We start from the raw sequence: 11695 nt of genomic DNA, 5'->3' as shown, positions 1-11695 counted from the left end.
AAAAAACAGCGCACAAGGCAACCTAAAGATGACTATGAATAAAAACTATAGCTCCTTATAACATAAACTACGGATAACAGGATTTGATGACTTTTCTTCTTGAATACACAGTCTTATACTAACTTGTTGCTCAGTTATTCATATAGGCAGATATGGCTCCTCCCCCTGTTATGGTCTCTTGTTATAGGCTACAGGGCGATAACAGTCATTCCTTTCAAAGAAAATAGTTTAGCTTCTATTGTATCAAGATGTTTCTTAGCCATTATTGCTCATTGGTAAAAATCTGCATCAGCTGATCAAAAATGTGTTTATGTTTGAGTGTGTGATTCAGGTTACTTCTTTAAAAGTTGTGGCTCAGTATCAAGTGTGGTAGTACTTATTATTTTGTAACTTCCCAATGTATGACATTTGAGCATTGTTCACTAAATCAAGCAACAGCACAGTTCTTATTTTCAATGTTTTATTTACGAGCAGACCCTCCACATGGTGACAGTGGATTCCAAAAAATTAGCTCTGTTGCCTTAGTTGCTCATCATGGCCTGTGGAAAATATGAGAAGGAAAAACATTAGATGTGCCCTCATCATGATTCATGTGTACTGTACAACATCTGTAGTTATACTGTAAAACAAAGATTACAAGTCTCTTAATTGTTATATCATGCAGCTTGACTTGAAATATCAACAAAACTGTCAAACTCTCTCCAAAAATTTTACAGCAACATTTTTACCATGGCACCTTTTACATCTGAATCATTGTGGACACAAATGTGGTTGTCGACTGAAAGTTTGGTTATGTAATAACAGTTCTAGTCAAAGTGTTCCAATGTGTAGCTGAATGCACTTACAGTGTTGATCCAGTCCATGTAGGAGCTGACTTGGGTGAAGACAGTAGGCTTCTTGCGGAAGTTGCAGCTCAGCCCAGAGCCAAAGCTCACAATACCGTGGACCTCCCAGGCTCCATCAGCATTTTGGCAGTTCAGGGGGCCACCGGAGTCACCCTGTGTCAAAGGACAAAACCAGAAATTCAAAAAGTTCAGTGCAGCTCTATCTTCCGCTATACTAAGGGTCTGAAAAATGTGGCCCTAGGGCCATTTGTGGCCCTCTCTTCATGTTGGATGGCCCAGTGTCACTATTAAACACTCATTATTGTGATTTCTGCAATTATGTGCTAGTGCCTTGCATAATCACATAGTTATGGGGCACTGTTGCAAAGGTCCGCTATGGAACTTACGTTGCATCCGGACACAATGCCATCTCCTCCAGCACACACCATGGTGTCCTTCACCTGGAAGCCCCACCAGTCATTCTGGGAACAGGTGGCGTGGTCAACGACAGGCAAGAGGGCCTGCTGCAGAATGTCAGGGAGGGCACCTCCGGCTGTTAAGGAGAGGGAAACACGACACAACATGTTACCTCAGGTAAAGATATTCCCTTTRAAGTCCGACTCTTTAAATAGAGAGAATTAGAGCACTCGTCCCCCAGATTTAGGAAATTATGTTTCCTTGAAGTTTGCATTTTAATTAGCATGWTGAGAGGATGGTGCAAGAGGTGCAGTCACTCACTGACGGTGCGTCCCCAGCCTGTGACATAGCAGGACTCGTTGTGGGGCAGGATGAAGCCAGCCTCAGGAAGACAGGCAGCCATGATGGAGTCAGTGAAGGTGACGGGAGTCTCCAGTTTGATAAGGGCAATGTCATTACTGYAGAAGACACACAGACACCAGTCAACATGACGTACAGTGCATTCGGAAAGTATTCAGACCCCTTGAATTTTTACACATTTTGTTACGTTACATCCTTATTCTAATCCTTATTCTTATTTACATATGTATTCAGACCCTTTGCTATGCGACTTGAAATTGAGCCATACCCAAGAAGACTCAAAGCTGTAATCGCTGCCAAAGGTGCTTCAACAAAGTACAGAGTAAAGGGTCTGAATACATATGTAAATGTGATATTTCAGTTTTTGCTTTGTCATTATGGGGTTTTGTGTGTCTATTGATGAGGGATTTTTTTTTTTAATCAATTTTAGAATAAGGCTGTAATGTAACAAAATCTGGAGCAAGTCAAGGGGTCTGAATACTTTCCGAATGCACTGCATGTAGACTTGTAATTAGCAGTTAGCATAAGTATGCTAACTGAAAAGTTCAATCAGTTATTAAGGTTGTAGTGTACGTTTTTGCACTGTATTACAAATCAAAATTGTGAAATGTAATCCCGACCGTCCTACATAAGAGAGTTCATCCTTTTGGACTGCTATCTATTCAGTCATAGACTACCATTTTTGCTGTGTTACTCTTGTTCACCATCCTTGTGTCTAATTAAGCTGTACCACTGTAAAGCAAAGTTAGCATTGGTTCTACCGGATGAAGAGGGAGTTCCATTTCTCGTGGACGATGATCTTGGCAACACCAACAGCCAGAGAACCCTCCTCAGTCTCAGCCAGGTTGTGCTTTCCCAGGTTCACTCTGTAGGTCCTGCTACTGCTCAAGAATAACAGAGGAGAACAGATACAAAACACAGTATGAGGGAGTGACACTGAATATCCAATTCACCAAATTCAAATAATCTGTCAAACTTTGATTCTCTAGCATGCTCTTGTTATCTGTTGAAAAGACAAAAAATATATATTTTCAATTGAAGCACTACTGCCCCTGAGCAAGGCAGTTAACCCACTGTTCGTCGGGCACCGATGACGTGGATGTCGATTAAGGCAGCCCCCCGCACCTTACTGAATCAGAGGGGTTGTGTTCAATGCGGAAGAMACATTTCAGTTGATTGCATGCAGTTGTACAACTGACTAGGTATCCCCCTTTCCCYTTTTCTTCCTTTTACATTATYATTGTAGGTTGAATTTCAGAACTGTGGCCCATTTTATGTTTCCTGCTCATCATGACTGCCCGTAAGTCCCCCCTCTCTTAAACATTATTATTCTACYGTCCTCTCACCTGATGCAGTGAGCAGCGGTGAGGACCCACTCGCTTGAAATCAGAGTTCCACCACAGGTGTGTCTCCACTCKCCATCCCTRTCGTACTGGAGAGAGATCTGAAAGACACAAGAAATTAGAGAATAATTTGTATTTCTCAATTTTGAAGCYCCCTACACTTTAAGGTTTAATTGTGGTAAAATCTCGATCTCACTGATATAAGAATAACAATTCAGAATAAATGATTGCAGAAGATATAACATGGTTGTGATACATGTTTGATAACAACTGTTGATGACTGACAAGCAATGATTAGTATTGATGCATTGCTGTTAAGATTGTTTAAATCTGCCCAATTCCAAATCAATGCCTAGCCTCTTCCCCCTATGTACTTTATGCAGATCTGAGAGGACTGGATAGCTTTGTCACAGTCACTATGTATGTTCTGCATTGACTTAACGTAAAGTACCTGCCAGGGCCAGCTGTTGGGCCTGACGTCCTCCCCTCCCACCACTCGTGTCACCACAGGAGGGAAGGTGGGCATGCCACACCCGTAGACTGTTGGACACAAACACACTCAAAACTCTCATATATTATCTCCGTCTACTGGTGTTAGCTATCATACATTACTATAGTATCAATACACTGTTGAGTCACATTTTGAGCTTAAATCATTTTGATTATGTTAGAAATGAATCTTTTTTTTTTATGAATACACTATCCACATTTATGTATTTCATTTGCAATGCCACTTTATAAAATCCTTTCAATAGGTTTAGCAATGTAGCATTCTATCAATATTCTAACTGAAGATGGAAGAGAAATAGGCTACTGTATAGTGTTCTGTTCTTATTGGTAAAACAAATAAGTAGAATCCTTACCAGCAGCAACCAGACAAGCAAGGACTACAAACTTCATCATGTTTGTATCTTCAAAATGTGTCTTCACACCAGGGATGCCTTTATACTGTAGGCTACTGTATATGACGTTTGACAGGTAAGACAACATTTCAACAGATTCTGGGAAATGTTTCATCAGTCAGCCCACTCTGAAAACCAAGCTGGGGGTGAAGCTAAGGACAGCTAGCCCAGCCACACTGATAAAATTGCCCACCCCCCTTTTTTCCACTCCCCTTGAAGTATAATATTAACACAAAAAGATTTGGATTGAACATATGTGTAGTGGCAAGCTTTTCTCACAGCTTCTCAAAGCAGCATGTTTCATGCATTGGAGATTACCAATGCATGATTACCTAGATAAAATAAWGTAAGTACGGTACTGCACAATCTAAAAAAATATATGGACTCAGGTGTGATGGTAATATGCCATTGAATCATATTGTATGCTAATGTGAGGATGTTGTTTGAAAATAAGAATTTGTTCTTAACTGACTTGCCTAGTTAAATAAAGGTAAAATAAAAAAAATCCCGGACTACGCCTTTAAAGAGTTGATACTTGATTGAAAGGCTACGTTACGGTCCAAAACGTCTGAAAGCCCTTTTCAATGACCAATAGCCTTTTATAAACATTTCACTTGACATTTTAGTTTCAGATGCAGATTCCGAGGTACTGCTTCTGACTTAGTTCATATGTTTTACCTCTCTTTGTCCACTCTTTTAATGGTCAAGACACAAATATATAGTTCATGATAGTAATTAATAATGTTGGTTAATATTTGTTTCAACAAATCTGTTTTAGTAGACAACTGTTCCTTAGGAGTCAACTTAGGCAACCGGAGTTATTCCATGACACCTGTGGATTTCACAGAACCTGGGAAACACAGTTGAGAAGAAGGTTATCTGCAAGGTTGATAAAAAAAAAAAAAAGTTTTCCTAACTGCTTCCAGGCTGGTTGTTATGCAACATGTCCAAAGGGGTTTTCTATGTCACTCTCCAGCTATACACTGAGTGAGTCCAGGTTAAATCTATGATCCCTTATTGATATCACTTTAAAATCCACAAAGGCCAAATAGTTCTCTGTGGAGTAATAGAATGTGTGTTGAACCAATGTTTAGCAAAGCCTTTTGCTTTAAAACTACATTCATGGGCATGGAAGAATTGGAAGGTTGTTGGATACTTGACTAAAATAGTGTCCTTTGTCTTACAGTAAAGACTAGTAGAAAAGGGTTCAAACGAGAATGCCATGTGAAACACATTCTAATKAAAAATACTTGAAGACTAGATTTTGCCCATCACTACTTAATTCACCAAAACATGTCCACATATCTAATAATAATAAAATGGCTGTACATTATATGTTGAGTATACAAAATATTAGGAACACCTGCTCTTTCCATGACATAGACTGACCAGGTGAATCCAGGTGAAAGCTATGATCCCTTATTGATGTCACTTGTTATATCCATTTCAATCAGTCTCGATGAAGAGGAGGAGACAGGTTAAAGAAGGATTTTTACGCCTTGAGACAATTGAGACATGGGTTGTGCATGTATGCCATTCAGAGGGTGAATGGGCGAGACAAAATATTTAAGTGCCTTTGAACAGGGTATGGCACAGTAGTATATTTTCCACACTCAACAGTTTCCCGTGTGTATCAAGAGCAGTCCATCACCCAAAGGACATCCAGACAACTTAACTGTGGAAAGGTTCTTCTCATTAATCAGAGACATGCTTATGGTATGAGTGTAGGCCTATGCTATGGGTATGCTGGTTCATTTAAAAATGTTTCAAGACATAAAGGAAAGAGCGGCAGCATTCTTATCTTAGAATTGTATTTATGAGCAAACGTCCATATAGAAACATTGGTGTCCCAATAGGTAGCTGTGTTTCATTAGTTGTTGGCCAAGATCTGTGGGAAATGAATGACTCTTCCCTTCAGCGTGGTAGATGTGATTTTCATCTCTAAATCATGGTGAACTTGAGGTAGCGTTYGGCCATAGTTCTAGTAACAGACTCCATCACCTCCCTGATTACCTTCCCTATRTATGTCACTCCCTTTGGTTCCTTCCCCAGGCGTTATTGTTTCTGTTCCAGTGTTCTGTGTGTTTGTGGTTTGTTGCGTTTATTTATTAAATCACTCCCTGAACTTGCATCCCGACTCTCAGCACATCGTTACTGAAAAACTCCTCACCTAAGGGAAACATCAGGTAGTGTTTTTTTTTTGTGTCAGGTAGAATGACTTCGGGTCCTGGAGCCGCTACAGGCTTTCATGCCTCAGCCAGATCGCCAGGCTTCCCTTCCTCCGCCGGCTCGTCGGGCTTTCATGCCTTGGCCGGATTGGCAGGCTCCCCTGCTTCCACCGGCTCGCCAGGCTCCCCTGCCTCAGCCGGTCTGTCAGGTTCCCGGGTCTCAGCCAGCGACAGGTTCCCGCGCATCAGCAGGGGTGACCGGTCCACTCCTGATCCCCGGGATCATCCCTTGGGTTGGCGTCCTGCGGCTGGAGCYGAATTTTAGGTCGCCATGCTCCTGCGTCTCAGCAAGATTGACAGGTTTCCCGCACCTCAGCAGAGGTGACCGGTCGGCTCCTGATCCTCGGGATCATCTTTTTGGTCGGCGTCCTGCGGCTGGAGCCACGCATCAGGGAGGAGCTACTGTCACGTGTGCTCCCTCTCCGGCCTCTAGGTCATCAGGCTGCTCGTTATGGCGCACACCTGTCACCATCATTACGCGCACTTGCGCGTCATCAGACTCACCTGGACTCCATCACCTCCCTGATTACCTTCCCTATATATGTCACTCCCTTTGGTTCCTTCCCCAGGCGTTATTGTTTCTGTTCCAGTGTTCTGTGCGTTCGTGTTTTGTTTTATGTTGCGCTTATTTATTAAAACCCTCACTCCCTGAACTTGCTTCCCGACTCTCAGCGCACATCRTTACACACTGACAGTGTTGATCCAGTCAATGTAGGCACTGACTTGGGTTAAGACTGAGGGCCTCTTGCGGTTGTAGGTGCAGTGACCACCTAAATCGAAAAAGCTCAGCACAGTGTGGATCTCCCAGTTCCATCAGCAGTCTGATGGTTCAGGGGGGCACCATGGTCACCCTAGGTCATAACAAAACCAGATCAACAAACAAGTTCAATACCACTTTATCTCATGGTGCAAGCAATGCCAAGGTCATGGGTTTGATTCCTGCTGGGGCCACCAATACGTATATGTATGCACTCACTGTTGCTTTGGATAAATGTGTCTGCTAAATGGCATATTATTGCATTAAATCTCTAGACCAGTATCACTTTTTTTGGCGTTGCCTTAGTTTTTTCGAACAAAGGCATATGATAATGAGTTTATAATGCTAGACACTCTGATAAATAGTTGAATGGGGCCCACCGTAATGAAATGTTCATGCTATTAATAATTAAAACAATGTTGGTTAATAGCCAATGCAATTTGTGCCATTTTCCATGATCATATATAGTAAGAGGACCTCAGAGGTACTAACATGTCAGGAATGGAGGTCGTTCGGAATACTGAAATGCCCGTAACTTTGAAATTCATTTAAAAATCACAAACCATTATAGAAAATATTGATTGCATATGTACATGTGTTTTCTAATAATTTAAGAACATACTGTAAATATCTGTTTCTTCAAATTGCACCTTTAAAGTACAAGTATGTTTCATACATTTTAGTATGCCATTGCATAGTGACCTGACTAAATGAATAAGGTCTATAGTCATTTACATTACATTTAAGTCATTTAGCAGACGCTCTTATCCAGAGCGACTTACAATTGGTGCATTCACCTTATGATATCCAGTGGAACAGCCACTTTACAATAGTGCATCTAACTCTTTTAAGGGGGAGGGGGGTTAGAAGGATTACTTTATCCTATCCTAGGTATTCCTTAAAGAGGGGGGTTTCAGGTGTCTCCGGAAGGTGGGATTGACTCCGCTGACCTGGCGTCGTGAGGGAGTTTGTTCCACCATTGGGGTGCCAGAGCAGCGAACAGTTTTGACTGGGCTGAGCGGGAACTGTACTTCCTCAGAGGTAGGGAGGCGAGCAGGCCAGAGGTGGATGAACGCAGTGCCTTGTTTGGGTGTAGGGCCTGATCAGGCCTGAAGGTACAGAGGTGCCGTTCCCCTCACAGCTCCGTAGGCAAGCACCATGGTCTTGTAGCGGATGCGAGCTTCAACTGGAAGCCAGTGGAGAGAGCGGAGGAGCGGAGTGACGTGAGAGAACTTGGGAAGGTTGAACACCAGACGGGCTGCGGCGTTCTGGATGGTTGTAGGGGTTTAATAGCACAGGCAGGGAGCCCAGCCAACAGCGAGTTGCAGTAGTCCAGACGGGAGATGACAAGTGCCTGGATTAGGACCTGCGCTGCTTCCTGTGTGAGGCAGGGTCGTACTCTGCGAATGTTGTAGAGCATGAACCTACAGGAACGGGTCACCGCCTTGATGTGAGTTGAGAACGACAGGGTGTTGTCCAGGATCACGCCAAGGTTCTTAGCACTCTGGGAGGAGGACACAATGGAGTTGTCAACCGTGATGGCGAGATCATGGAACGGTCAGTCCTTCCCCGGGAGGAAGAGCAGCTCCGTCTTGCCGAGGTTCAGCTTGAGGTGGTGATCCGTCATCCACACTGATATGTCTGCCAGACATGCAGAGATGCGATTCGCCACCTGGTTATCAGAGGGGGGAAAGGAGAAGATTAATTGTGTGTCGTCTGCATAGCAATGATAGGAGAGACATTGTGAGGATATGACAGAGCCAAGTGACTTGGTGTATAGCGAGAATAGGAGAGGACCTAGAACAGAGCCCTGGGGACACCAGTGGTGAGAGCACGTGGTGCGGAGACAGATTCTCGCCACGCCACCTGTAGGAGCGACTGTCAGGTAGGACGCAATCCAAGCGTGGGCCGCGCCGGAGATGCCCAGCTCGGAAAGGGTGGAGAGGAGGTCTGATGGTTCACAGTATCAAAGGCAGCCGATAGGTCTAGAAGGATGAGACAGAGGAGAAGAGTTAGCTTTAGCAGTGCGGAGCGCCTCCGTGACACAGAGAAGAGCAGTCTCAGTTGAATGACTAGTCTTGAAACCTGACTGATTTGGATCAAGAAGGTCATTCTGAGAGAGATAGCAGGAGAGCTGGCCAAGGACGGCACGTTCAAGAGTTTTGGAGAGAAAAGAAAGAAGGGATACTGGTCTGTAGTTGTTGACATCGGAGGGATCGAGTGTAGGTTTTTTCAGAAGGGGTGCAACTCTCGCTCTCTTGAAGACGGAAGGGACGTAGCAGCGGTCAAGAGATGAGTTGATGAGCGAGGTGAGGTAAGGGAGAAGGTCTCCGGAAATGGTCTGGAGAAGAGAGGAGGGGATAGGGTCAAGCGGGCAGGTTGTTGGGCGCCGGCCGTCACAAGACGCGAGATTTCATCTGGAGAGAGAGGGGAGAAAGAGGTCAAAGCACAGGGTAGGGCAGTGTGAGCAGAACAGCGGTGTCGTTTGAGTTAGCAAACGAGGATCGGATGTCGTCGACCTTCTTTTCAAAATGGTTGACGAAGTCATCAGCAGAGAGGGAGGTGGGGGGAGGAGGGGGAGGAGGATTCAGGAGGGAGGAGAAGGTGGCAAAGAGCTTCCTAGGGTTAGAGGCAGATGCTTGGAATTTAGAGTGGTAGAAAGTGGCTTTAGCAGCAGAGACAGAAGAGGAGAATGTAGAGAGGAGGGAGTGAAAGGATGCCAGGTCCGCAGGGAGGCGAGTTTTCCTCCATTTCCGCTCGGCTGCCCGGAGCCCTGTTCTGTGAGCTCGCAGTGAGTCGTCGAGCCACGGAGCAGGAGGGAGGACCGAGCCGGCCTGGAGGATAGGGGCATAGAGAGTCAAAGGATGCAGAGAGGGAGGAGAGGAGGGTTGAGGAGGCAGAATCAGGAGATAGGTTGGAGAAGGTTTGAGCAGAGGGAAGAGATGATAGGATGGAAGAGGAGAGAGTAGCGGGGGAGAGAGAGCGAAGGTTGGGACGGAGCGATACCATGCGAGTAGGGGCAGTGTGGGAAGTGTTGGATGAGAGCGAGAGGGAAAAGGATACAAGGTAGTGGTCGGAGACTTGGAGGGGAGTTGCAATGAGATTAGTGGAAGAACAGCATCTAGTAAAGTTGAGGTCAAGCGTATTGCCTGCTTGTGAGTAGGGGGGGAAGGTGAGAGGGTGAGGTCAAAAGAGGAGAGGAGTGGAAAGAAGGAGGCAGAGAGGAATGAGTCAAAGGTAGACGTGGGGAGGTTAAAGTCACCCAGAACTGTGGTGAGCATCCTCAGGAAAGGAACTTATCAGGGCGTCAAGCTCATTGATGAACTCTCCAAGGGAACCTGGAGGGCGATAAATGATAAGGATGTTAAGCTTGAAAGGGCTGGTAACTGTGACAGCATGGAATTCGAAGGAGGCGATAGACAGATGGGTCAGGGGAGAAAGAGAGAATGTCCACTTGGGAGAGATGAGGATCCCAGTGCACCACCCCGCTGACCAGAAGCTCTCGGGTGTGCGAGAAACACGTGGGCAGACGAGGAGAGAGCAGTAGGAGTAGCAGTGTTATCAGTGGTAATCCATGTTTCCGTCAGTGCCAAGAAGTCGAGGGACTGGAGGAGAGGCATAGGCTGAGATGAACTCTGCCTTGTTGGCCGCAGATCGGCAGTTCCAGAGGCTGCCGGAGACCTGGAACTCCACGTGTGGTACGTTTCGATTTCAGGCGCTAGTCGTGTATTTGACTGTCATAATGTGTCTGTCCTAAACCAGTCCCGTTACTGGGTAGCATGTCTGCGCCACGCGGCTGCGCGTTGCATAGGCGACATGTTAACCGCATATGCGAGTACCCAGCTTTCGCACGAGACGGCAGAGCGATGAGACTGTGATATGACTGCTAACACTAAACCTGGTTGAGTTCCAAGCGCGACAACGCCACTACAGTTGAGCAAGGCTACGAGAAGAGGCCGACTCCTAAAGTGCAAAGGATGATTCAAGGATAGACGAAACTGTGCATGCTACACGGTTCTCGAAGGTTCCGGGAAACGATGTAGGAGTTCTTATTCGATTGCTAAAGCTCATATAAAGAAGCGTTTTCCCTCGCTTCCGTAATTCTGGGGTCACTTATTCTTGGATATGACCAAAATCTGAAAATGAGAAATTAAGCTATCTTGACTGTCACTGGCCACTCCTACTGCCTCTCCTTCGTCTGCCCACGTGTTCGGCACACCCAGAGCTTCTGGTCAGCGAGGGTTGCGGTGGCACTGGATCTCTAATCTCTCCCAAGTGGACATTCTCTTCTTTCTCTGCCCATCTGTCTAATCGCCTCCTCAGCACATTCCATGCCTGTCCACAGTTACCAGCCTCTTCTCAGCTTAACATCCTTATCCATTTATCGCCCCTCCAGGTTTTCCCTTGAAGAGTTCAATCAACTGAGCTTGACGCCCTTGATAAGCTTGCTTCCTGAGATGCTCACCACACGCTTCTGGGTGACTTTATCCGCCACGTTCTACCTTTCGACCTCCACTTCCTCTCTGCCTCCTTCCTTTCCACTCTCTCCTCTCTTGCACTCAAACCCTCTCACCTTCCCTACTCACAAGGCAGGCCAATACCTTGACCTCCAACTTTACTAGATGCTCTTCTTCCACCTCAATCTGCATTGCAACTCCCCTCCAAGTCCCGCACCCACTACCTTGTATCCTTCTCCCTCTGCTCTCATCAACCCTTCCACACTGCCACCCTACTCCGCATGTATCGCTCGTCCCAACCTGTCGCTCTCTCTCCCCGCTACTCTCTCCCCACCTTCCATCCTATCCATCTCTTCTCTGCCTCACTTTTCCCTCACCTCTGATTCTGCCTCCTCACCTCCTCTCCT

General features: G+C 45.6%; 1 protein-coding gene across 1 annotated transcript; it reads right to left on the bottom strand.

The window, feature by feature from the left end:
- Nucleotides 1-443: 443 nt before the first annotated feature.
- Nucleotides 444-3892, bottom strand: ela2l (elastase 2 like). Its single transcript, XM_023990975.2, has 8 exons — nt 3808-3892; nt 3396-3484; nt 2948-3045; nt 2363-2482; nt 1563-1699; nt 1232-1377; nt 846-998; nt 444-539 (listed from the first exon to the last, which is right to left on the bottom strand). Exons 1-8 carry the CDS (start codon nt 3845-3847, stop codon nt 522-524), a joined length of 801 nt encoding a protein of 266 aa, XP_023846743.1. The 5' UTR covers nt 3848-3892; the 3' UTR covers nt 444-521.
- Between the last annotated feature and the right edge of the window lie 7803 nt (nt 3893-11695).

Source organism: Salvelinus sp. IW2-2015, linkage group LG7 (assembly GCF_002910315.2).
Source record: "Salvelinus sp. IW2-2015 linkage group LG7, ASM291031v2, whole genome shotgun sequence".
In the NCBI taxonomy this organism is placed as follows: domain Eukaryota; kingdom Metazoa; phylum Chordata; class Actinopteri; order Salmoniformes; family Salmonidae; genus Salvelinus; species Salvelinus sp. IW2-2015.
This window is presented reverse-complemented; position numbering and strand designations above follow the sequence as displayed.